The sequence below is a fragment of the Cinclus cinclus genome, chromosome 6 (assembly GCF_963662255.1).
Source record: "Cinclus cinclus chromosome 6, bCinCin1.1, whole genome shotgun sequence".
Lineage (NCBI taxonomy): Eukaryota > Metazoa > Chordata > Aves > Passeriformes > Cinclidae > Cinclus > Cinclus cinclus.
In genome coordinates, this window is record NC_085051.1 from 56091616 (window position 1) to 56115082 (window position 23467).

The window sequence follows — 23467 nt, forward strand, 5'->3', positions numbered from 1 at the left end:
CAATCCCCTTCCCGTGCGTCGCTTCCTTCCCCGCCTCCACGGGCCGAAGATGGCGGCCGCTGCAGCCAATGGCGAGGCGGGGGCGGGGCTGGCAGGGGCCGCGCGGGGCGCACGCGGCGGAGGCCGGGGGGCTCTGAGGGAACGGGAACGGGAACGGGAACGGGAACCGGAACCGGAACCGGAACGGGAACCGTGACACGGCCGGGATAAGGATCCAGGTAAAGAACACCGGCAGGGAACAGGGATAAGGATCCGGGTAAAGAACACCGGCAGGGAACAGGGATAAGGATCCAGGGTGAGGAACACCGGCAGGGAACAGGGATAAGGATCCAGGTAAAGAACACCGGCAGGGAACAGGGATAAGGATCCAGGGTAAAGAACACCGGCAGGGACAGGGATAAGGATCCAGGGTGAGGAACACCGGCAGGGAACAGGGATAAGGATCCGGGTAAAGAACACCGGCAGGGAACAGGGATAAGGATCCAGGGTGAGGAACACCTGCAGGGAACAGGGATAAGGATCCGGGTAAAGAACACCGGCAGGGACCGGGATAAGGATCCAGCGTAAAGAACACCGGCAGGGAACAGGGATAAGGATCCGGATAAAGAACACCGGCAGGGACCGGGATAAGGATCCAGGGTGAGGAACACCTGCAGGGAACAGGGATAAGGATCCAGGTAAAGAACACCGGCAGGGAACAGGGATAAGAATCCAGGTTGAGGAACACCGGCAGGGAACAGGGGTAAGGATCCAGGGTGAGGAACTCCGGCAGGGAACAGGGATAAGGATCCAGGGTGAGGAACACCGGCAGGGAACAGGGATAAGGATCCAGGGTGAGGAGCACCAGCAGGGACCGGGATAAGGATCCGGGTAAAGAACACCGGTAGGGACCGGGATAAGGATCCAGGGTGAGGAACACCGGCAGGGAACAGGGATAAGGATCCAGGGTGAGGAACACCGGCAGGGAACAGGGATAAGAATCCAGGTTGAGGAACACCGGCAGGGAACAGGGGTAAGGATCCAGGGTGAGGAACACCGGCAGGGAACAGGGATAAGGATCCAGGGTGAGGAACACCGGCAGGGAACAGGGATAAGAATCCAGGTTGAGGAACACCGGCAGGGAACAGGGGTAAGGATCCAGGGTGAGGAACACCGGCAGGGAACAGGGATAAGGATCCAGGGTGAGGAACACTGGCAGGGAGTAGTGATAAGGATCCAGGTAAAAATGCCTGCAGGGAAGAGGCTGCCCAGGGCAATGGTGGGATCACCGTCCCTTGGAAGTGCTCAAATTCATATGGATGTGGTGCTTAGGGACATGGTTTAGTGGTGGCCCTGGCAGTGCTGGGTTAATGTCTGGACTTGATTATAAATGTCTTTTTCAGCCTCAATAATTCTGTGACTCAATAAAAATATGCATTAGGAAATCGTGATGGCAAGCACCAGCTGACCTCACCCAGGTTTGGTGCAGATGGGAATCTTTATTAGTAATTGTAGCAGTCTAAAACAACAACAAAAAAACCCAAACAAATCTGGAAAAGGTCAGAAGAAGAAATAAAAGTCGCAGTTTGGGGGTTTTTGTTTGGTAGTTTTATTCCCTTGGGGAAAAAAAAGGAAAAGAAAGTTTTCTATAGTTTTGGAAAAAAAAAAGTAGTTACAGAACCTACTGCTAATGCTGTGATATCATATTCTTAAATTATGTTTTATATAATTATCGGATATCTCACAGTATACTGTGTTGCAGAATTAACTTTTCCTAAAAGGTACAGGGAGTGGAATCATCAGTTCCTTGTGATGTTACTAGCTCATATTGGTTACAATCCCATAATTCTAAATTAATTTTTTCTAGACACATGGTACATATTTGAAAGAATGCAGAAACACAAGCTATTTTCTTAGTATGCTGGTTTTTAAGTCTGTAAAAACTTTGTTCTGAGAACTAAGTTATGTTAGTGTCTTTTATTTCCTAATATTTTCGGTGTGTTTCCTGTTTGAGAGAATAGTCAGGTTTAGTGAAGTGTGTGTGCAGAGCAGCTCTTGAAGATAATTGTCCCTGTCAGCAGAATAAGTGAACAGGTTTGTGTTCATGTGAATCCCATGCTTTCTAGGTGCAGTTTTTACATGGTGCTTGTTTAAAGTTTGCATTTTGGTTTCTGTTTGTGTAGAGTTAAAGATTGGTGTAGCTGTTTGTATTTTTCTCCAAATACGATTTTATGGGGCCAAGGAGCAGCTGGGTAGGGAAAGGTGGGCACAAAATTCCTGGGCAGCTTCTGCATACATTGACATGACCTGAGGCCTGTCTGTCTCTTCTGTGGTCTCAGTCCTTCTGCAAATAAATATATTCATTTTTTCCTTATAAGACTTCTGTGCATGGGATGATTGATGATGTTCAGGTGGCTTTTAAAATTTTTTTTTTTTTAAAGAACACAGAATCGTAGAGTGGTTTGGGTTGAAAGGGACCTTAAAATCTTATTCTATCCCCCAGCCATGGGCAGGGACACCTTCCACCAGACCAGGTTGCTCCAAGCCCCATCCAGCCTGGCCTTGAACATTCCCAGGGATGGAGCAGCCACAGCTACTCTGGGCAGCCTGTGCCAGTGCCTCACCATTCTCACAGTAAAGAATTTCTTCCTGCCCTCTGTCAGTTTGAATCCACTTTCCCTTGTCCTGTCACTCCAGGCTCTGGTAAATAGTCCCTCTCCATCTTTCCTGCAGGTTCCCTTCAGGTACTGGAAGGCTGCAATTATGTCACCCAAAGGCACCCAAAGCCTTCTCTTTTCCAGGCTGAGCAACCTCGATTCTCTCAACCTTTCAGAATTATTTTTTTAAGTGTTTTTTTCTTTCTCTGCATCATTTTTGCAGGACAGCCCTGGGGTCTGGTCTGTGCCTGACTGCATGGGTTGTCTCCTGAGAGACCAGATGGTTGCTTCCTGCTGACAGCATTTTCCAGCTTTGTTGTGCTTTTTACTGGAAGAGTACAAATAATGGTATTTCCAAGCTTTTCTGGAGGGGAAAAAAAAGACAAATGGGCAAAACAGAAGGGAATCAGCACTACCATGCTGCTCAAGTGTGTTGCTACCAAGCTGCCTCTGCAGACAGTCTCAGACTTGGGTTTATTTGGTGAGTGAAAATACAGTTTTTATGGGGCTCAGCTTCTCCTGTGTGAGGACAAGCCCATTAGTGGCTTTCACACCAGACATTAAAAGGAAGTGTTGAGAATTGTGAATCAGGGACTTAGCAAGGTTTTGGAGTGTGCTTTTGGACTTGAGAGCAGTTCAGGTGCAAGATGGGCAATGGGGGATGTAGGAAAGGCAGAAAAAAAGCATATAGCCCAATTCCATCTGGGGTTAGGAAGTTCAACCTGAAACACACCTTTGCCCTCCTCAGGGACCTTCAGCCTGACCCACCACCCACTTCTCCCTTAGGTCTTGCCCTTCTCATGTCCCTGCAGCTTCCCCTTTCCTCTAACAGAGAAGTTAAACACAGAACTATTGCATAAATTCTTGCTGGTGCATTTTCCTCTCTTGTTTCCTCCTGCATTTAATTTGGGGTTGGTTAGTTAAGTGTATGTGGAGGTAACTTCTGCACACGACTGAGACAGTTCTTTTTTTCTAGCTTCTCCAGTGAATGAAAGGTGGAGGGTTTGGGAAATGGGATAGAGATGGGTGCTTTGGTAAAGTAGAGCTTTAGACTGGGAGTGAAGGATGTCTGGTACCAAAATATTGCCTTGGTTGAATTGTTTCTATTATGTATTTTTGCCTTAGCTGATACTTGGATGCAAGTTTTAAGAAAATATTTCAGTGAGAACAAAGCAGGAAGTGGGGGTGGGAAAGTATTAGCTAAGCCAGTGTACAGGAGTGTAAAAATCACACTGAAATTGCAGCACAAACACTGGGTGATTCCATGAGGCTGTTCTGAAGGTCCCAGCATAGATTGTGTTTTCTGTCCTGTTTCTAGGCCCTACAGGATGAATTTTTGCAACAGTCAAAATAATTTGGAAGAATTGGCAGGAAGCAAATATTTGCAGCTGTCTATTTTAACAAGAATTATATTATAATATATATTATTATGCTATAAGCTTTTTAGTCTGATAAATTTTGATTCTGTTTATGTCAGGTGTTAAAGTCTGAAAAGGACTATTACATTATCTAGTCTGATCTCCTTTGCAACATAAACCATGTGTACTGTTGTTTATACCCTTTATAGACTTGACATTAATTTATCAACCCTTTTTCACATTCATCTGAAAACACTTCTTCCAGATTGCTAGTATTATCAGGGTTTTGTATTTTTTTTATTGCATTGTTTGTATTGTATTGCTGAAAATATTTCGAGGTGACCTAATGTTTACTTTGAGACTAAATTTGCAGCAGATAAAGGAATGCAAGTATTTCAAAACTTACTAGTTCCCATTGTTTTCCTTTTTGAGACTTGTTTTGTATAAAAATGCACTGTGGCCTTGAAAGGGCACTTTATATATATATATATATATATTTATTCTTTAGTTTTTCAGATAAATGAAAACCTAATAAAAATCAAAATTAAAAGTTCTTTGTTTAATATGGTAGCTGAATCTTACCTGTGAAAAGGCAGCTGCATTAAAGCACCCATGGTTCTTATGCTGACTTAAATTAAATTATGCAAATCAAAAAATAGTTTTAAAGTAAAATGATTGTTTTGCTCTACTGTTTATAACCTTTCTTGCAATCACTTTTTTTCTTCACCAGAAACTTTTTTTGTATTTTTAACTGATTAACAGCTTTTCACTTGCACCTCTCTCTGCAGCTCACCATAACTACTGAGATCTTTCTTTCTGCCTGTTTCAAGGCAAAATCATTGCTCTACTTCTCATTAAAAAGAATGTGTACAATTGGTGAGCAGTTAAATTGGTGAAAAGACAGCCCAGTATTTAATAAAATTGGCAAACTGGAGTTGTATGCTGGCAGTACCTGGAATAGGAAGCTTCAGATATTGTTCACTTTTCAATGATTTGAGGCTCTTTTCATAATAATAATTTGTGTATCTTTGTTGCTATGGCAATGAGTGGGAGAGCTGGAATTAAGTGTTATTACACCTTTGTGTAATCAGAAGGGACAAGCAGCTGTGAAAGAAAAAAGTTTAGAAACATCCAGCTCTTAATAGGAATTCTAACTTGAGTTTTTATGCAGTTTATGAAGGAGTTTTTTGAGGTGAGAGGATTTGATTTTAGTTTATTTAATGTCTGTCAGGGTATCTAAAGAAATGCATGACTCAGTTTTGAAAGGGAGAAAAGCAGATTTAAAGAGAAGTTAATTCTGGTGGTTTAATGGATTGAGCATCTATAACCTTGCATGTGCATTGGGCACTCCTGATTTGGGAGTGTTTGTGGGAGATAGATTATACGAGTGTGAGAGATTGAGAGAGGAAGGGGTTTGTAGTTGTTAGGTTTGGTTTGTTCATCCCTCTTCCCTAGGACATTTGGGATGGGTGTGTCTGGACTCAGCACTTGCTGGATGCTGAAAGAGCAAGTACCAATGCTCGCAAGTCAGTCATTCCCTGTGTGTTCACCTGTGCCTTGCATGGACACATCAGGAGCCTCATCTCGCATTGTTGTGAAGTCTGAATGATCAAACTCTGTGGATTAAATTCATCAAATGAGACGTTAATAGAGAACGTGTATATTTTTAACCTCTGTTGAGAAAGGAAAGTCGTGACATAGCTGAATTTGGTTGTTTTTTTGTGGTTTTTTTTCATCCGTTTTTCGTGCTAGGCAGTTCTAAGCGAAGGCTGTGATTTTTGATTAGCGGTCTGATCTGCGGAACGGAGGCTTTTAAAAGGAAGGAAAAAAAAACATTGGTGCTTAATTAACGCTCGGGGGTTAATTATTATTGGCTCGGGTAAATCGCGACACTCGGTGAGCTGCTCTGGGACGGTCACTGGCGACACCCGGTGGCCGAGAGCGGAATGACAGCCCATGGCAGCGTGTCCCAAACTCCGGGGTTTTCCACCCAAAATCCTTGGCATTAGACGTGGCTGTGTGGAGGGGCACGCTCAGCTCCTTAGGCTGGAACTGTCCCGACAGTTCCAAGGTCATGGAGAGGAGACCACCTTCAGCTGGAAGCTGTGTTCTCTTCATGCACATACATGCTCTCTTACTAAAGTCTTGATGCTGCTTTTGAAAATATGGACTGAGCAAATATTACGTCTTGCTGTTGACTGCCTGGCTGCATGGTATCTTCCAGAAAGGAATAATGAGCCAGCTTATCTCAGAGTTGCTTGTTTCTCAGTCTGCCTTCCTATTTGGGTTCTTTGCTGTGCAAGGACAGTGGTGGGTGCCAGGCTGGCGGGGTTATAAAACCCAGATAAAGACAGTTAAAGTTTTTACCCCCACTGTTACAACTGGGAAGTATTTTGTAAGATAAACTTTATGATTTCTGCTTCATATTTTATTTATGGTCAGTTTATACTCTTAAACTCTTGTGCCAGTATTGTTCTTGAGCAGCTCCCCTCCCACCCCAGCATTTATTCCTTTGATGTATTTGTAGATAGTGATCCTATCCCTGCTCAGTCTGTCTTTGCCAAGCTACACAAGGCAAAGCATCCAGCTACTTCTTGTGAAATAAACAGTCCATTACCTGCATCATCTAACCCTTCCTTCTCTGCACTTGATTGTGGCTTAGTTATCAAGACATTTGCCTCAGCAAAGGGCACTGCTGGGAGCCTGCCATGACCCTGTGAAATATAGGTTTACTTAAGCATTGAGAACAAACAAACAAACATGGCTTGAGAGCAGGGTTACGAAAATGCAAAAATCTCTTGACTTTGCATTTTGTCCTTGTCTTATTTTGGGGCAACAGGCTGCTGAAGATGTTGTGAAGGTGTTTGTGGGTTTTCAGGGTTTGTGTGTCCTAGGAAAAACACGGAGTTTTGCTAGCAGGAATTGTCTGTGTTGCTGCATACAGCAGGTCTCTTGATTAGAAAGTCTGGAGTATCAATACCTGCACGCTTTCTCCTTTGTCCTTCCCTTTCATGATTTTATTTCTTGTGACTGGGTCCTAAATCGCTTAAAGTTGCTCACTTAAAGTTGAATGTGAACTTCCAGTGGATTATGGAAAATCACTGTACATTTGGGTGTCATGAAAAGTAAAAGCTGACTTTTTGAAAGCCTTTTATGGCATTGGTGAAGCTGCTGATAGACTTCCTTGTATGGTTCAAGAGTAATCACTGTCTAAAGGCTCCTGAAGACAAAGAGCTGAAGAGAATGAAAGTGTCTTGCATGGGTTCAGTATTCAACGTCCACATCCTTGATGCCTTAGCATCTTTTGTGGAGACTCAAAAATAAATTCTCCTGATCAGGATAAAGGCAACATATCTCTGAGACCCTTTATTTCAGCCTCTTCCATCCTCCTGTTGTCACTTAGATGACATCTTTTCCTTTTGTCTGCTACAGAGCATTGAAAATGGAGCTTAGGGCATGATAAAGATTCAGCAGAGCTTCCAGCTGTCAGACTGTGCACAAAGAGCATGTTTTGGAAACTGATAGTCTGTGAACTGTCACAGGCACACAGGGATCTCAAATTTCTCTTGTTGCTTTGAAACTGGAGAGGGTCTGACAATTTAACTTGAGGTGGGGATTTTCTGGAGTAGCTAAATATAAAAAAAAAAAAGGATATTGTGGGATGTGACTGGTGAAGACACCTTAGTTTTCTGCAAATTCTGGGGAAGCAGATGAGGAAAATGAGGAGAAGTAGTTTTCCCTGCTTAGGCTTGGCAGATGTTTGTGCCTGTGCAGTACATCTGGAACTTCAGAGAACTGCTTGGGCAGTGATGTTAGAGTGGGGCTAAGAATTACCAAGCACACAAATGTTTGTCTGCTATTCCTCTACGTCTGCCCATGCAGGGAATTATCTTACCTGTTCACCAGCAACTGATTTAAGCTTGGGTTGTTAAGAAAAGAATCTTGAAGACATAATAGTTTTGTGTTTTGAAAAATGAGCTCTCATAATGAAGTGTACTTAAGGTAAATTACTGTTGTGAAAGAATTTCTGAAATGTTCCAGTAAATACAACATCCACTTTATCTTGTTGTAGGTATTTTGGCACCAGTATGTGGTAGTAGAAGTTTTCTTGTAATTTTTCCAGTTACAAAAAAATTTCTTTATATCCTTTTATTATGGTTGCTGCTAAATTCAGGCTGAGATTTCCCAGGTTTCCTGTGGTATAGAAATAAATTATTTGGAAGAATTTAATAAAATTTTATTAGTCTTTGGGAAGACTTCTTAATTATTTCCAGGTTTCTTCTTACTTATTTCCAGGTTTCTTCTGTATGAGGATGCTGGTAGTAAGTGCCAGTGTCTAAATTGAATGAAATAAATGGTGTAGTTTCAGGGTCACTAAATTATTCATGCAGCCATGTAAGTAATTTTTTCCTTTCACCTCTCTCTGTAGGGTGGATCATTGGTGTTGCCTGTTCATGTGGTGTTTTGTTCAGTTTAAAATGGCCCTGAAAATCGTTGCTCTTGGAGTACTTTCTTGTAATCCCAAACTTGAAAGGGCATCAGAGCACTTTCTGATTGTGGAATTTGCAGGAGCACCATGTTGTCACAGTGACTTTTGCATTGTATCTTGCAGTGTAGACATTCAGAACAAGGCTTTTTGTGTGAAAGTGTGCTGCAGACTGTACTTACTACACCTTGTTTGCGTGCACAAGGATTGTGTGTCAGGCAAATACTGTCCTTGTTTCACTGATTGGGAAAGTGAGGAGAGAATGTTGGCCCTTCCTGGGAATTACTCAGCAAGCTCTTCTGCCGCAGTCAGGACTGGGAAGTATTTGTAGGCCAGGCTCTTGTTCAAATCCACTTAGATAAATACTGTATTTCTGTCTTGTTTGAGATGACCATCTCAGTGCATAGCTCTAGTGCCAAGTCAGACAGCAAAGCTGTTGGACCTCTTCACAAAGGAAAATGCTGTTAGTGAGCTTGAACCTCCTCTGGTGGCTGCTGTGTTGAAATGTGAATGGATCAAAACTTAATGCTACATGCAGGTGACCATTGTACCCTCCGTGTTTGATTTCCAGCAGCTGTTGGCTGTCTGTTATTTGAGAGGCTGATGAGTTCTGTATCTTCTTTCCTATGTTTGTGGTTACAAGAAGTCATGGATGCGTTCGGTGGGAGGTGCTCACAGGAGAAAGGAAATGACTTCTCTGTGGTGGCTGTGGTCTGATGAGATAAGCACAAGTGCAGAAGGCTGAGTCTTGGATTCTCTTCAAGGTTTGCAGCACCCTGGCAGGATAGCTGTGGTTCCATTAAGGCAGCAGGCACAAGCCCCATCTTTGACCCCTGTTTATCAGAGCCTTGCTCAGTGCAAAGCCAGGGCCCAGCACTAGAACAGTTTTCCTGTTCTCTAGAATCCACCTGAGGATGCAGCATTTGTTGTTCACCTGTTCAGAGGCTTCTGAGACTGCAATTCAGGCATAGATGAGCTTTCAAAGTGTTTTTAAATACAGTATTCTTTGCCAGAAAAAAAAGAAAACATAATAATAATATAATAATAATAATAATAATTTAGAATACAAATAGCCCAATTGCAGTATCTCTTTCTGTAATTTACCCTTTGCCTGGGACTTTTTCAGACCTGCCTTTATAAAATAGGATTGCTTCTGCCAGCTTGATCTGAGAATAGCCATGAGAGTAAAATAGAGCATCTCTTATCCTCTTATTACTCCTTTATTGGATGACCACCTCACCCACACCTAGATGCAGTCACATCCTCTACCTGGTGAGGTCACTACAAGAGAAGCTCCCCTCACAGAGGAGTTCATGGCAGAGTGGGATTTTGGGGACAGCTTCCTTTTTGGCTCCTCTGTTGGTAGGTCTATGTCACCAGCATGGAATTGCATGGAAAGAGAAGATTGAAAAAGGGATATTCTCAAATGTGTTTGAATTATTATTTTACACAGTTCCTTAGAGTATTTAGAAACTATGTTTCCCATGTTTATGCCTGGGTCTTATAAATTGTTCTAGAGAAGGCAGGTTAGCAATATGAGCATCATATTTTAATGAATTTGCCTTAATTTTGAAGCCAAAAATTGTAAATTGGCATTTTTATAGTTTCGTATAGTGCTTTCTAGCTTATTTGAGTTTTTTAATTGTATACTGGATTATTCTACACTTTTTCAATTGGTCATTTGATCTTTTGCAGGTCTTTACCATCTCTTTCATTCATGAATTACTGTCACTAGGCTTTCCTTACTTGAGTTTGAATGTTAATTCATTGCACTTTGGACCCAAAGGCATGCCTAAATATTCAAGATCTCTAGATCACTCTAGATCTCCATCATATTTTCCAGTGTTGGATGCAAAATCAGGATAGGTCTTTCTAGTTTGAATGCAGAATCTTACACCAAAAAGAAAAACAACCAGAAAGTATCTTTTGATGAAAATAGTCACTGTATGGTTTTTGTGATCTATGCATTTAAAGCTATGCTTGATCCAATTTAGGAGTTGTTTTTGCATTCCATCTTTATGAATGTCCAGTATAATATTCAAAAGAGGTTTTTTTTCTGTATTGATGTGAATACTTGTCTATGCCCCCAAAAGATGAGTTCAGAACAGTTGTAGTCTCCATTTAATTTTTTTTTTAATTATTGAACCCCAAAGCACTGAGCACCTGGGCCTTTTTCCCTTTATTCTCTTCTACATCTGACTCTTATTTTTTCCCTCCAACCAATACTGTTTTAGGCTATTTCCTTGATTCTCTCTCCCACCTACAGTTCTTCTCTCCATTGCTAAGCAGGATTACACCCCAAAGGCAAGTAGCTTGGTAGACCTATTTTTTTTTTTTTATTTTCCCACAGACTTTGTGTTTTTATCTTTTTCCTTCTTTCTATTCTACTGATACAATTTTCTTTGTACCACGAATGAAGAATTACATGGAGCTTCTTTCTGACTGTGCCTTGCATTTGGAAGCTAGATGTAGTTGATTGGAGAGGATGAAATAATTCTCTTGGCAGTTACATCTTGTCTCTGCATTTTAGCATAGCCTCTCGTGCATTTTATTCCCTTCCTGCCTGATGACTAAATGCTCTTTGCCTTCAGCAGGCTTTGTGGGAATGCTGGAAAAGCCCTTTCTCCCTCTGCTTGGGTGAAATGACAAACTCAGCTATAGCAGAGTGTGTGCTGGACAAACTGCATTCCTGAGGGCTGTTCTGTGCTTCCCCTCTGTACTCAGATAATTTGCTGCTCCATCTTCAAATGAGGAGTGGTGCCGGTGGGGAAAGGTCTCTGTAGGCTGCTGCACTGGGGAAGTGCAGCACTGCTGTGTTCTCCCTGCACTGGGGAAGTGCAGCACTGCTGTGTTCTCCCTGCACTGGGGAAGTGCAGCACTGCTGTGTTTTCTCCCTGCACTGGGGAAGTGCAGCACTGGTGTGTTCTCCCTGCACTGGGGAAGTGCAGCACTGCTGTGTGTTCTCCCTGCACTGGGGAAGTGCAGCACTGGTGTGTTCTCCCTGCACTGGGGAAGTGCAGCACTGCTGTGTTCTCCCTGCACTGGGGAAGTGCAGCACTGGTGTGTTCTCCCTGCACTGGGGAAGTGCAGCACTGGTGTGTTCTCCCTGCACTGGGGAAGTGCAGCACTGTTGTGTTCTCCCTGCACTGGGGATGTGCAGCACTGCTGTGTTGTCCCTGCACTGGGGAAGTGCAGCACTGCTGTGTGTTCTCCCTGCACTGGGGAAGTGCAGCACTGGTGTGTTCTCCCTGCACTGGGGAAGTGCAGCACTGCTGTGTTTTCTCCCTGCACTGGGGAAGTGCAGCACTGCTGTGTTCTCCCTGCACTGGGGAAGTGCAGCACTGCTGTGTTTTCTCCCTGCACTGGGGAAGTGCAGCACTGCTGTGTTTTCTCCCTGCACTGGGGAAGTGCAGCACTGCTGTGTTCTCCCTGCACTGGGGAAGTGCAGCACTGCTGTGTTCTCCCTGCACTGGGAAGTGCAGCACTGCTGTGTTCTCCCTGCACTGGGAAGTGCAGCACTGCTGTGTTCTCCCTGCACTGGGAAGTGCAGCACTGCTGTGTTCTCCCTGCACTGGGAAGTGCAGCACTGCTGTGTTCTCCCTGCACTGGGGAAGTGCAGCACTGGTGTGTTCTCCCTGCACTGGGAAGTGCAGCACTGGTGTGTTCTCCCTGCACTGGGGAAGTGCAGCACTGCTGTGTTCTCCCTGCACTGGGGAAGTGCAGCACTGGTGTGTTCTCCCTGCACTGGGGAAGTGCAGCACTGTTGTGTTGTCCCTGCACTGGGGATGTGCAGCACTGGTGTGTTCTCCCTGCACTGGGGAAGTGCAGCACTGCTGTGTTGTCCCTGCACTGGGGAAGTGCAGCACTGCTGTGTGTTCTCCCTGCACTGGGGAAGTGCAGCACTGGTGTGTTCTCCCTGCACTGGGGAAGTGCAGCACTGCTGTGTTCTCCCTGCACTGGGGAAGTGCAGCACTGCTGTGTTTTCTCCCTGCACTGGGGAAGTGCAGCACTGCTGTGTTTTCTCCCTGCACTGGGGAAGTGCAGCACTGCTGTGTTCTCCCTGCACTGGGGAAGTGCAGCACTGCTGTGTTCTCCCTGCACTGGGGAAGTGCAGCACTGCTGTGTTCTCCCTGCACTGGGAAGTGCAGCACTGCTGTGTTCTCCCTGCACTGGGAAGTGCAGCACTGCTGTGTTCTCCCTGCACTGGGGAAGTGCAGCACTGGTGTGTTCTCCCTGCACTGGGAAGTGCAGCACTGGTGTGTTCTCCCTGCACTGGGGAAGTGCAGCACTGCTGTGTTTTCTCCCTGCACTGGGGAAGTGCAGCACTGCTGTGTTTTCTCCCTGCACTGGGGAAGTGCAGCACTGCTGTGTTTTCTCCCTGCCTTGTCAGCTCAGCTCCCAAATGCAAACCACATGTCCTGTGCATGCACGAGCTGCTTCCCGCTGCCCAGAGCTCCGGGTTTGTTCTCAGCTTGCTCTAGAACTTTTAATTGTGAAAATAATGGGAGGGTCTGTTTGTATTGTTTATAGTGGGAAAGAACAGTGCAAGATTTCATCTGCTGCTGTTCAGATCTCTTGCTATTTTTGGTATTTGACCTCTGCAGAGAAGACTGCCAGAACTACAGGTCTTTTTAATTTTATTATGTGTTTCTGTCCTCCTACTCATAAGTTACTCTTATATTAGTGATTAAACCTTTGAGAATGTGCCATTATTCCACATTTTCCCCTGTATTTTTTAAAGGAAAATTTGTATTTCTATGTATTTTTGAGCTAACATTCTCTTTTGGAAAGATGAACTGTGCAACTTGGCAGCATCTTCTGTACACCACTCAAAGGGAAAGGGAAATAACTTACGATTTGCTGGTTTATCTTTCAAAAAACGTTCAGGATTGAAGAGGACTGATGAGCCTGTTGGCTTGAATTGAAGCTGCAACTTTTAGAATACTTCACAAACAGCACAGCAGTATGTGCTGGGACAATGCTAAGTGTTTAGTTTGTTTAGATAGGTACTTGCTTTTCATTTCTCCACCATTGGAAAGGGCTGCCTTCAGCACAACTGTTTGCTTCTAGTCTTGCTGTGTGGTTGTTTCCACACTCCATATAACAAAGGCATCTAAAAATCCTGTCCTGCTTTTTTGGCATCACTTCCACTTCATGCCTTCTATTCTAAACATCGAGTTTATTTCTTTTTTAAAGGAGCCTTGTAGGATGCCCTGGAGGTCAAAATATTTTAGGTTATTTCAAAGAACAGTATTTATTCTGAGTTCCCAACATGTGAGTTTTGAGTATCCTTCCAGAAGCTTATTGTGTCTGGTAGTTGTGCTGTCCAGGAGATGTGCAGGGGTTGCATGTAACTGTGTACTTAAATTCATAGAACGGATCACCTGAGTGTAGTTCCACAAGTCTAGCTGTAATAACATAGAAGTTTGAGGTTTAATTCATACAGTGTGGCTTTTCCTGGCTCTGGGGGTACAGGTGTGGATACAGCTGAAAGATTCAGCTGTTCCACATAAGGAATGGTGATTCCTAAGGATGGGATTGCACCTCTGTTTCAAGCACAAGTGACTGGCCAAAGGCAGACACCTTCAGCCAGGTACTGGTGTGTCATCCCCGTGGTGGTGATTTCCTGGCAGCTTGACATCGTCCGGATTTTATCAGTGTTGAGACTGCAAATCCAGACCTTCTCCAGATTTTGCTGGAGAAGGTGGAATTTAATGAACTACCTCACATTCTGAGCAGAGAAGGAGCCATGGGGAAAGAAGAGCTTTTGACCAGTGCCCTCTGTGATTTTTTCTGAGGTTGAGGAGCAGTCCAAGAGCAAGCTGTTGGTACAACTCTGTGCCAGAGAGTTTGTCATACAGACATGAGCAGTTCTCCTCTCTGATCATCACAACTGGTTGTTGTGCTATGTCCAAAACGTTTCAAAGACTCTGATTTTGCCAAAGGATTCTTTGGAAAACAGATACCTCTGTTGTTGAACTCAAGGAGCTAAAAGTGCTTCAGTGCAGGGGACCGTGTGCTTTGTAGGTGGCTGCAGTCCAGTGCTTAGTTATCTTCTATTGTGTTTGGAAGACCATTGTTTCCTATTTGTCTCATAAATTTAACACAGATCCTATTCCTGCCATTTAAACTTTCCCATCAAAATACAACAGTGACTTCCCCTTCTGAAAAGGAAGGGCTGGCAGCTACACCCTGAAGTTTGAGCATGAATTGTTTATATAACCTTCAATCACAATTTCATAATAGTATGAAGACTTTCTTACTAAGGCAGACATTTTCCTGAGTTTTTAGCAAAAACCTAGGTGCCATTGAACACAATTTTAAGGCTTCTTAGTTGTTGAGGTGGAAGTGGGATTGAAAACTGAACCTTCAACTTCCTGTTGGTAGAAATTGCACTTCTGTCTGAAAACATGAGCATTTTCTGGTATTTCAGAATAGCTGTACTTAAGTCATTCTGGGTGAAAGCCTAAGAGTTGTATTGAGCTAATTTCATTTCCCAGAACATATAATTAAAACTGAATGAACCTCCTTTTGCAGACTCTGGCTTTTTACAACTTCTGGGTATTTATAGAGTTCCCTTGCCTTCCCCACCAGTAAAAGCTCTGACATGAATGTTATAGAAACTGCTTATTGAAGGATACTCTCTATCACAGTCAGTAATATTTAAACAACTGGAGCTTGCCTTCCAAATGGATGACATTTGTCAGGAACATGTCTGTTTGAGTTTTCTTGGCCTTTTGAGTAGACAAAGTCTGAATATTTAGAGCTTAAAATTCAGGTCAACTTGGAAAACTACATTTCTCTTACAAGAAATTTACAGACATAACCTGATTTTTTTAGTAACCATAGCACTGCAGGAGAACTGGTTTACAAAAACTCCTCTCTCCACCCTCAAGCATGTGTGTTTGAAACTCTATTTAAATAGAAGCTTCCATTGTAATTCTTCAGTAAATTGAATTAAGCAGTTTTCCTAATTAATAATGTTAAAAATATTTTATTTCTTCAGTTTATATTACTAATTTGCAAGAATGTTTAACAGCTTTGTGTTTAAGCAGCATAGCAAACGGCGTTTGACAACAGTTGGCTTTATGTAATAGCTCTAGTGAAAGCTTGTTTCATTTGAGGACATACCCAGAAAAGTAAGTAAGGAATGAATTCTGTGGGTAGGCTGGACCCAGGGTAATGCCAGAAAACACGTTGAACTTCTTTGCTTCAGAGGGGAAAGGAGTTTCCACAGGATGTCTGCATTTTATGGCATAAATGGCTGGTGGATGTGCTCTGAAAGGTTGCTTTGATGTAGAAGATTAACCTGGGGACCTCATTGTCAGGATATTACTGAGGCAAATCGCTTAGTGAGATTATTTGTGACTTGGGAATTAAGTTTTTATGTGTTCCTGCTTAAGTTGTTTTTTAAGAATTTGCTGGTTTGTCACATGGTGTCGTGAATATTTGTGTACACCAAACCAGAGGAGGGAAAGCAAACCCCTGAAACCACAAACACCACCAAGAAGGGGAAAAAAAGCAGAATGCAGCTTTGTCATAGCAGCTTTTCCTTTGTTTTTGGTCTCTCATGGACAATTAATTACAACTAAAGCAAGTAATACGCAGAGACTTGCATATACCACCCCTAAAAATCCAGCCTGGAGAATCTGCAGAAAAAATTGATGATAGAACAGCTGGGAAGGCATGAGAGTATTTTCTTGTGTTCTGTGTCTGCCTGATTTTTATTTCATTTTTCTTTAGATTTTTTTTTTTTAAAGGGTCATTTCATGCATGTGGTATCTGGGATTGGCTGCTGGCCCAGACCTTAAGGAAATATCAGTACCAATGAGGAATCACTGGAGAGTTGACCCCTTAAAACCTGCTGTGATCCTCTCAATGTTTGGGTTTTGATTCTTTTTAAACACAGAACAGTGGTCTAACTGAGCCTGTGTTTTTGACAGAAGTGGATGACTGTAATAACATACCTACATCTTCCTTTAAAAAAAATGGTTGTAGTTTGTGAACCACTAAAACCATTGCATATAGCTCTTTAAAATGTAAATGCTGCTGAACTTTTCCTGACTCTGAATTGATGGAGCTTTACTGCAGTTGCAGAATAGAATTTTCTGTTGTGTTATAGAAAGGAAAACTATGTCTTTCCTCTTTTTTTAGGGCATATTATAGAAGTGAATCTGTGAGAGGATGCAAGAGAATTTTGTTTAATTTTGGTTTTGCTGGGTAAAGTTTGCATTTGTGCATTGCTGAAATAGTTTGGGTTTCTAGGAGAGTTCAGTAGTGCCAGAGAGGAATTGCCTCTGAAGGGAAGATTTTTATCAGCTGCACTAAAAGCCAGTGTTCTGTGGTTTTACAGGAGGCTCAGAAAAACGTTGAGGTGCTTAATTGCAGTGAATTCCACAGGTCACATAGCCTGTTTAGGTGGTCCCTGATAGCTGGCAGGTGTTTCTGTGAGTCATTGGGCATCTAAATACTTGTAAAATTACCCCACCAGGCCATTTCAGGCTGTAGTGCTGTGTAGTTTTGATCTTGTTCTCTGCCTCCCCTGTGCACGTCTCTCAGCACAGTTCACTGGAGAAGTCTCCTGTTGTACTGATGCAGCTGCTTGTGAGCTGTGCTTCCTAGAACAAATCTTACTGCTCTTCAGGTAGAGGGGGTGACTCATTTTGTTTCCACTTGTGGAGAACATCATGTTACTTTATAAAAGTAATAAAGCAAATTTAGTTAAGTGACTTCCCCAGGATTCCCAGATAGACTGTTTAATCTGCTAAAGGGATTATCTGGTGTGGTGCTTACAGACACGAGAGACTGAGCTCCTGGAATCAGGGAGCCCTTTCCTGTTATGTGTTCCTGTGAATGAAGTTGTGGTGGGGAAGGACATCGGGATAATTGAATTTTAGCTCCGTGCATCACCTCTGCACAAGATGCTTCCTCGTACGTGTTTTGAAAGCTAACACCGTTGAAGAACGTTGTAATTAAAACTCTCCTTGGCTTTTACTTGTTGCAGGTTTCTGGCGAGGCTGGGGAGATGACCGCAGCGGAGAAGGTGGAGGAGCGGCTGGCGGGTCTGCGCATAGCCGGGCGCTGCGCGCCCAGCGAGGAGCCCGCCTACCTGCTGGACGTGGACACCTCCACAGCTGCCCAGCCCGGCGGCGGCCGCCTCGTGGCAGTCTGCTGTTCCAGTCAATCCATCAGGCTGTACGACAGGGAGACGCTGCGCTTCCTGCGGGAATACCGCGCCCGCCCCGGCACCCTCAGCGGGGTCAGGTTTGCCCACGCGTGCGACAGCGTGCTGTTCTCAGCCCTCAGCCGGGGCACGGTGCAGTGCTGGGATGCTCGCTCGGCCACGCGGAAGCCTGTGCGGGTGTTCAGTGGCTATCCTTCCAACGTCTTCATCAGCTTCGACGTCAGCTGCACTGACCTCATCGTTTGTGCCGGAACGGAAAAAGTGGAGAAGGACGCGTTTCTGGTGTTTTGGGATGCGAGAGGCGTTACGGACTGTGCCGGTGCCACTAAAGAACCCTTGGGAGTCTATTCTGAAAGTCACAGTGATGACATCACCAAAATCTGTTTTCATCCTGTCGAACCCAACTTGCTAGTGTCTGGGTCAACCGATGGCTTGGTGAACGTGTTTGACATCAACAAGGATAATGAAGATGATGCTTTGATATCGACTTGCAATTCAGATTCCTCAGTGAGTTCTCTTGGCTGGTCTGGGGAGGATTACAAACAGGTCTATTGCATGACACACGACGAGGGGTTCTGCTGGTGGGACATGGCTCAGCTGGACACTGAAGAACCAATAACCCTGCTGCACGATCTGGATGTCAGACAGTCGGTCTGTGCTGAAAACCACGGCCTGCATTACCTGGTGGGTGGCTTGTACCACGAAAAGGCAAAGAAACTCTTCCTGATTGGGGGAACTTCCACGGGAAACATCCACCTGATCAGCTGTGGCACCGATGGCCTGAGCCTGGTGGGGACCCTGTGTGGAGGACACTCTGCCACCGTCCGCTCCTTCTGCTGGAGCCCCACGGATGAGTCTCTGCTGACGGGTGGAGAAGATGCTCAGCTGTTGCTATGGAAACCCGGGGCTGTGGAAAGGTCCCTCACAAAGAAAACGTCTCTGAAGATCTCTTCTTCTGTGCAGAAGAGAGTGAGAGTTCACAACACCACTCTCAAAAGCAGGAAAAAGTGCAATGCCTAAAGTGGGAATCTCTGCTGTGTAGAGCTTTCCTGATGTTTAATCTCCCCAGGCAATACTTGGCTATGTTTTATTTGGAGGTCTTCTGTGGAAAGAACTGTGGTGCTTGAATTCCCCCTGGGAATGTATTTCAGTCATCAGAAGAATGCCTTTTATTTTTTTAACTTGCTAATATTAATCAGAAAAGAGTAAATGCTTGCTCCTGAGTTCTTGAACAACAGATGCTAAATCATATTATATAAACCCATTTCTGTGGTTATTTTAAGTCTCAGACAATGTTTTAAATGTGTAATGCAGGCGTGTGGCTTGCGTAATTTGTTACCTTCCCAATTATATTCTCTGGCATATTTTAAAAGCTTTTGTATTCCATGCTGTATTTTGCTTTCTTCATAGAAAACTTAATGAAATCACTCAGTTTAGTAAAAGATTTTATGTCACATCTTAATGCCTGAAGGAATTACTTCTTGATGAAACAGAAAATAAGTAGTTTTGCACTATTACATCACTGGTTTAGAACAAGCTCATAAAGAAGCAGCTGATAGAGCCATCTTTTTCATAGCAGATATGAATGTATTCAACTAAACAGCAGCTAATTTGTATGAGTATGAGAACTGTTAAACTGGCATTATTTCCTACATGAAAATACCCAAGAATTTTGCAAGCAGCTTCATTCTCTCCTACTAAATGCACCTGGAAGACTAGGAAGATCTTTGGTGGGTTGGAGAAATTAATGGGTGTAATTACACCAGTGGTGCTTAAAATCCCAAACCCTGACTTGAAAGGAACTGGTATCACATGCTGGGTGGGAATGCTGAAACCCAAAAATGAGCACTGCCTTCAGAGACTGTAGTTATGGAGGAACAGACTGATAAGAGGAGACTTTAACAAAACCTTTTAGAGATTTGCCTTTAGAAAACATTTCTCTCTCCAGAGGGGTTTATGCCTGGACATCCCCCAAGGAGACTTTTGTTTATTATTCCACCGAATACCATTGAGTGGTGCAAAAACATCCCTGTACTTGTAAAATGGGTGAGGCTTGAAGCTTGTTCTGCTTTGATGGCAGACTCCAACCTGGGCTCCTGGCTCTGCACACACACTCACCTCCAGCCTTCCCAGGACCGCTGCAGGCAATGGTGTTGGTGCTTAGGCTGTACTTACACATGTGCACTACAACTGAAGCCAGCACCACAGTATTTAGGAATTGCTCTGTTATACATTAGCTGGCAAAGGATTTAAGAGGGGTTCGGTTATTTTATTTCTTTTTCCCCTTGAGGGTGGCTAGGTAATTCTTTCAGAGCAAGTCCTGAACATCAGGTTTAGAGGATTATCCTGGAGTTTAGAAACAGTTTCTGAGGTACAGAACATACTCTAGTGTATGGTTACAGCTGTGCTGAAGATGCCTGAATCATCTCTGGAATTGAGTCCTTTTGAACCACAAGTATCAAGTTTCCACAGGATGTTTCACAAACTGTTAATACCCTTTAGCCACAACTGTGAATCTGTTGTTGGTTTGGGTTTGCCTGTTGGTGATAAGTGGGATGATTCACTTGGTTTTTGTTACTGCTGGTTATTTAAAAGTGCAGCTTCTATTTGAGAATCACAGCTCTCTACAGATGTTTTTGTTGCTTGTGTTAAATTCGTGTTGCCCTCAACATCCTTATCTGTTGCTTTCCAGATTACATTGTGCTATTTTGAGATGAGGTGGGCAGTGAGTGTCAGGGCTATGATGCACCTGGGTCTTGTGCCCACTCAAGAGTTATTATCCCAGGTCACTCTTTTTTGCCTATTGTGTAACTGAGTGGACCAAGAGCTTCAGACTCTGAATTCCCTGTAAAGCCCTCATGGGCCTGACTTGCTTCAGTGCCACATTGGGGGTGGGGGACTGAAGGATGATTCTGAGACCTATTTCATTGCAGGTACAGTGTATAACTTGCTTTTTAGATGTTTACCCACTCTTTTCCTGGTATCTTGACACATTCAGTGGAGTAAAGCCGTCGGGTCTGTCTCATGCTTGATTTCTTGAAGACAGGTTTGTGTGCACGTAGAGAAATGCACAGAGAGGGAGCTTGTGGTTGCCTCCACTTGCTTTCAAGTGTCTGCTGAGTGAAATTCCAGTGTGCTCTGCCAGCTGCCTCTGAATTAAAGCGGCAGAGGTGGGAGTTCTGGGACTGAAGAGTTTGCAGTATGCAACCTGTGCTTGTTATCTTGTTTCTGGATTAGGTGGATATCGATTTGTATCAGTCACAGCTGAAGCCATGATTTTCCCTGGGAAGCTGATTTCTCCCTTTTACGTGCATAACAGAAATAGCAGTGGAAGGGAAAAAATGTGTGTCCGTGTCTTAAAATTCCGCAAAGGCACAGCAGCTGTCACGAGACTGAGGTTTGTGTTGCCTCTGAAAATACTCAATTTTGTTGTTTCCCTTTTTCTTTTGTGTTGACTTAATTTCAGGTTAATACCCATAAAATAAATATAGATGGAAACCACGTGTGAACAAGTAATTAGCACTGCTTGCTTCTGTGAGCTGCAGACACTATTTCATAGACCACAGAGCACAGGCAGAATCCATGTGTGATCACATAAATAATAATAGACTCTAAATCAGGGTAATTTGTCCAACAATATTTAATCTCTTAGGGTTAATTTGGCATCTCCCAAGTTCGCTTCAGCATTGCTAAGAAACTCTGAATCATCAAATCAGAGAATGGTTTGAGTTGGAAGGGACCTTTAAAGGCCGTTTAGTCCAACCCCCCCTGCAAGGAGAAGGGATATTTTCTTCAACCAGAGCCCCATCCAACCTGACCTTGAATGTTTCCAGGGATGGGGCATCCACCACCTCTCTGGGCAACCTGTGCCAGTGTTTTACCACTCTCATTGGAAAAAATGTCTTCCTTATATATAATCTCAATCTACCCTCTCAGTTCAAAACCTTTACCCCTTGTCCCATCCCAGCAGGGTCTGCAAAAATGTTTGTCCCCATCTTTTCCATAGCCCCCTTCAGGTGTGGAAGGACTGCAGTAAGGTCTGTCCAGAGCCTTCTCTTCTCCAGGCTGCATGCCCCCATCTCAGCCTGTGTTCACAGCAGAGGTGCCCAGCCCTCTGTGCATCTCTGTGGCCCCCTTTGAACCATCTCTCCTGTGCTGGGATCCCAGAGCTGGATGCAGCATTGCAGGTGGGCTCTCAGCAGAGGGGCAGAATGCCCTCCCTGGCCCTGCTGCCCACGCTCGGGATGGGATGCAGCCCAGGATGGGGTTGGCTTTTTGGGCTGCAAGCACACACTGCCAGCCCCTGGCCAGCCTCTCCAGCAGCAGCACTGAGTCCTTGGCAGGGCTGCTCTAGATCCCTTCATCCCCAGCCTGGATTGGTACCAAGGGCTGCCCTGACCCAGGTGCAGCACCCAGCACTTGTTCTTGTTCAGCCTCGTGAGATTCCCATGGTCCAACTTCTTGAGCTTGTGCAGGTCCCTCTGGGTGGCATCTCATCCTTCAAGAGTGTCAGCAGCACCACTGGGCTTGGTATCATCTGCTGATCTGCAAAGGCTGCACTCAATCCCACTGTCTGTGCCATTAATTAAACAGATGATCCCAGTACAGACCCCTGAGGGACCCCTTGACCTCTATCCGGACATTGAGCTGTTGACCATTACCCTCTGGATGTGACCATCCAGCCAATTCCTCCTCCACCCAAGAGTCCATCATCAAATCCATCCCTCTCCAGTTCAGAAGGATGCAGTAGGGGACTGTGTCAAAGGCCTTGCAGGACTCCAGATCTGACCTTTATAAAAGTTACATAATTGAAGCTGTGTGCAAGTAGCTTTTGGAAATCATCACTGTGTGAATTGTTTAACCCCAAGGGAAGCTTTAATTCCGGAAGCAGTTATCAGGTTTGTTCCAGTAAATGAAAATCAGAAATCCAGATAACTACTTAAATGCAAAAAACAATGTCTGTCTTTATTCAGAGTTTATAGTAAACCGGTTGTACGATGTATCTGAGCAGCAGGAGATTATCCTGCTGTAAACACGTGAAAATTAACTTACTTGCATTTGGCACGTCCTGAAATTTAATCTTTGTTTATTTTTATTTTCTCTGTAATTCAAGTGCAGTACTTGCACGCTCAGTTTTTCAAGTAAAAGACATTCAGGATGACATCCCAAAGTCTGTGGATAACTTCATCAATTACTTGAGTGTAGGATTTTACCCACACCTTGGAGTTGAGGTGGAAATTATTTGACAAATCTAAAGTTGTGAATTCATTTCTGGGTGGAATTTATTTATCCGGTTGCCAGCCATAAGCTGTTCTGTGGCCAGATTGTATATGGTACATGTCCTATGTATTCAAACTGCATATCTACGTTCAAATATCCCTTACCAGAGAAGCTGATACAGTAAAACGTTTCAAAGACATGAAATGCTGTTCCAAATGACAGCTTTCTCTTGGCTCCTGCTGTGCAGTGACTCTCTAGGTCAGAGTGTTGTGTGAAGCAATGCATTTTGTCATGGGAAGTGCTGATTTGGCCCCTGCACACTCCTGGAGCTGCATCTTGTGTTTTACAGGATCTTGGACTGGTTGGGGTTGGAAGGGACCTCTGGAGATCATCTGGTCCAACCCCCTGCTCGAGCAGCTTCACCTAAAGCAGGTTGCACAGGATTGTGATCAGGCAGGGTTTGAAAATCTCCAGGGAAAGAGAATCTACGACTCTGGACAGCCTGGGCAGTGCTCTGCCACCCTGACAATAAACAAGTTTTTCCTCATATTCAGCTAGAAAGTCCTGTGCATCAGTTTCTGCC

The 23467-nt window shown here is 44.0% G+C and overlaps 1 protein-coding gene across 1 annotated transcript; it reads left to right on the forward strand.

Annotated features, from left to right (window-relative positions):
• Positions 1-155: 155 nt before the first annotated feature.
• On the forward strand, positions 156-19114 carry WDR89 (WD repeat domain 89). Its single transcript, XM_062494874.1, has 2 exons — positions 156-218; positions 17485-19114. The coding sequence occupies exon 2, from the start codon at positions 17506-17508 to the stop codon at positions 18682-18684; it is 1179 nt and encodes a 392-aa protein (XP_062350858.1). The 5' UTR covers positions 156-218; positions 17485-17505; the 3' UTR covers positions 18685-19114.
• Positions 19115-23467: the final 4353 nt, after the last annotated feature.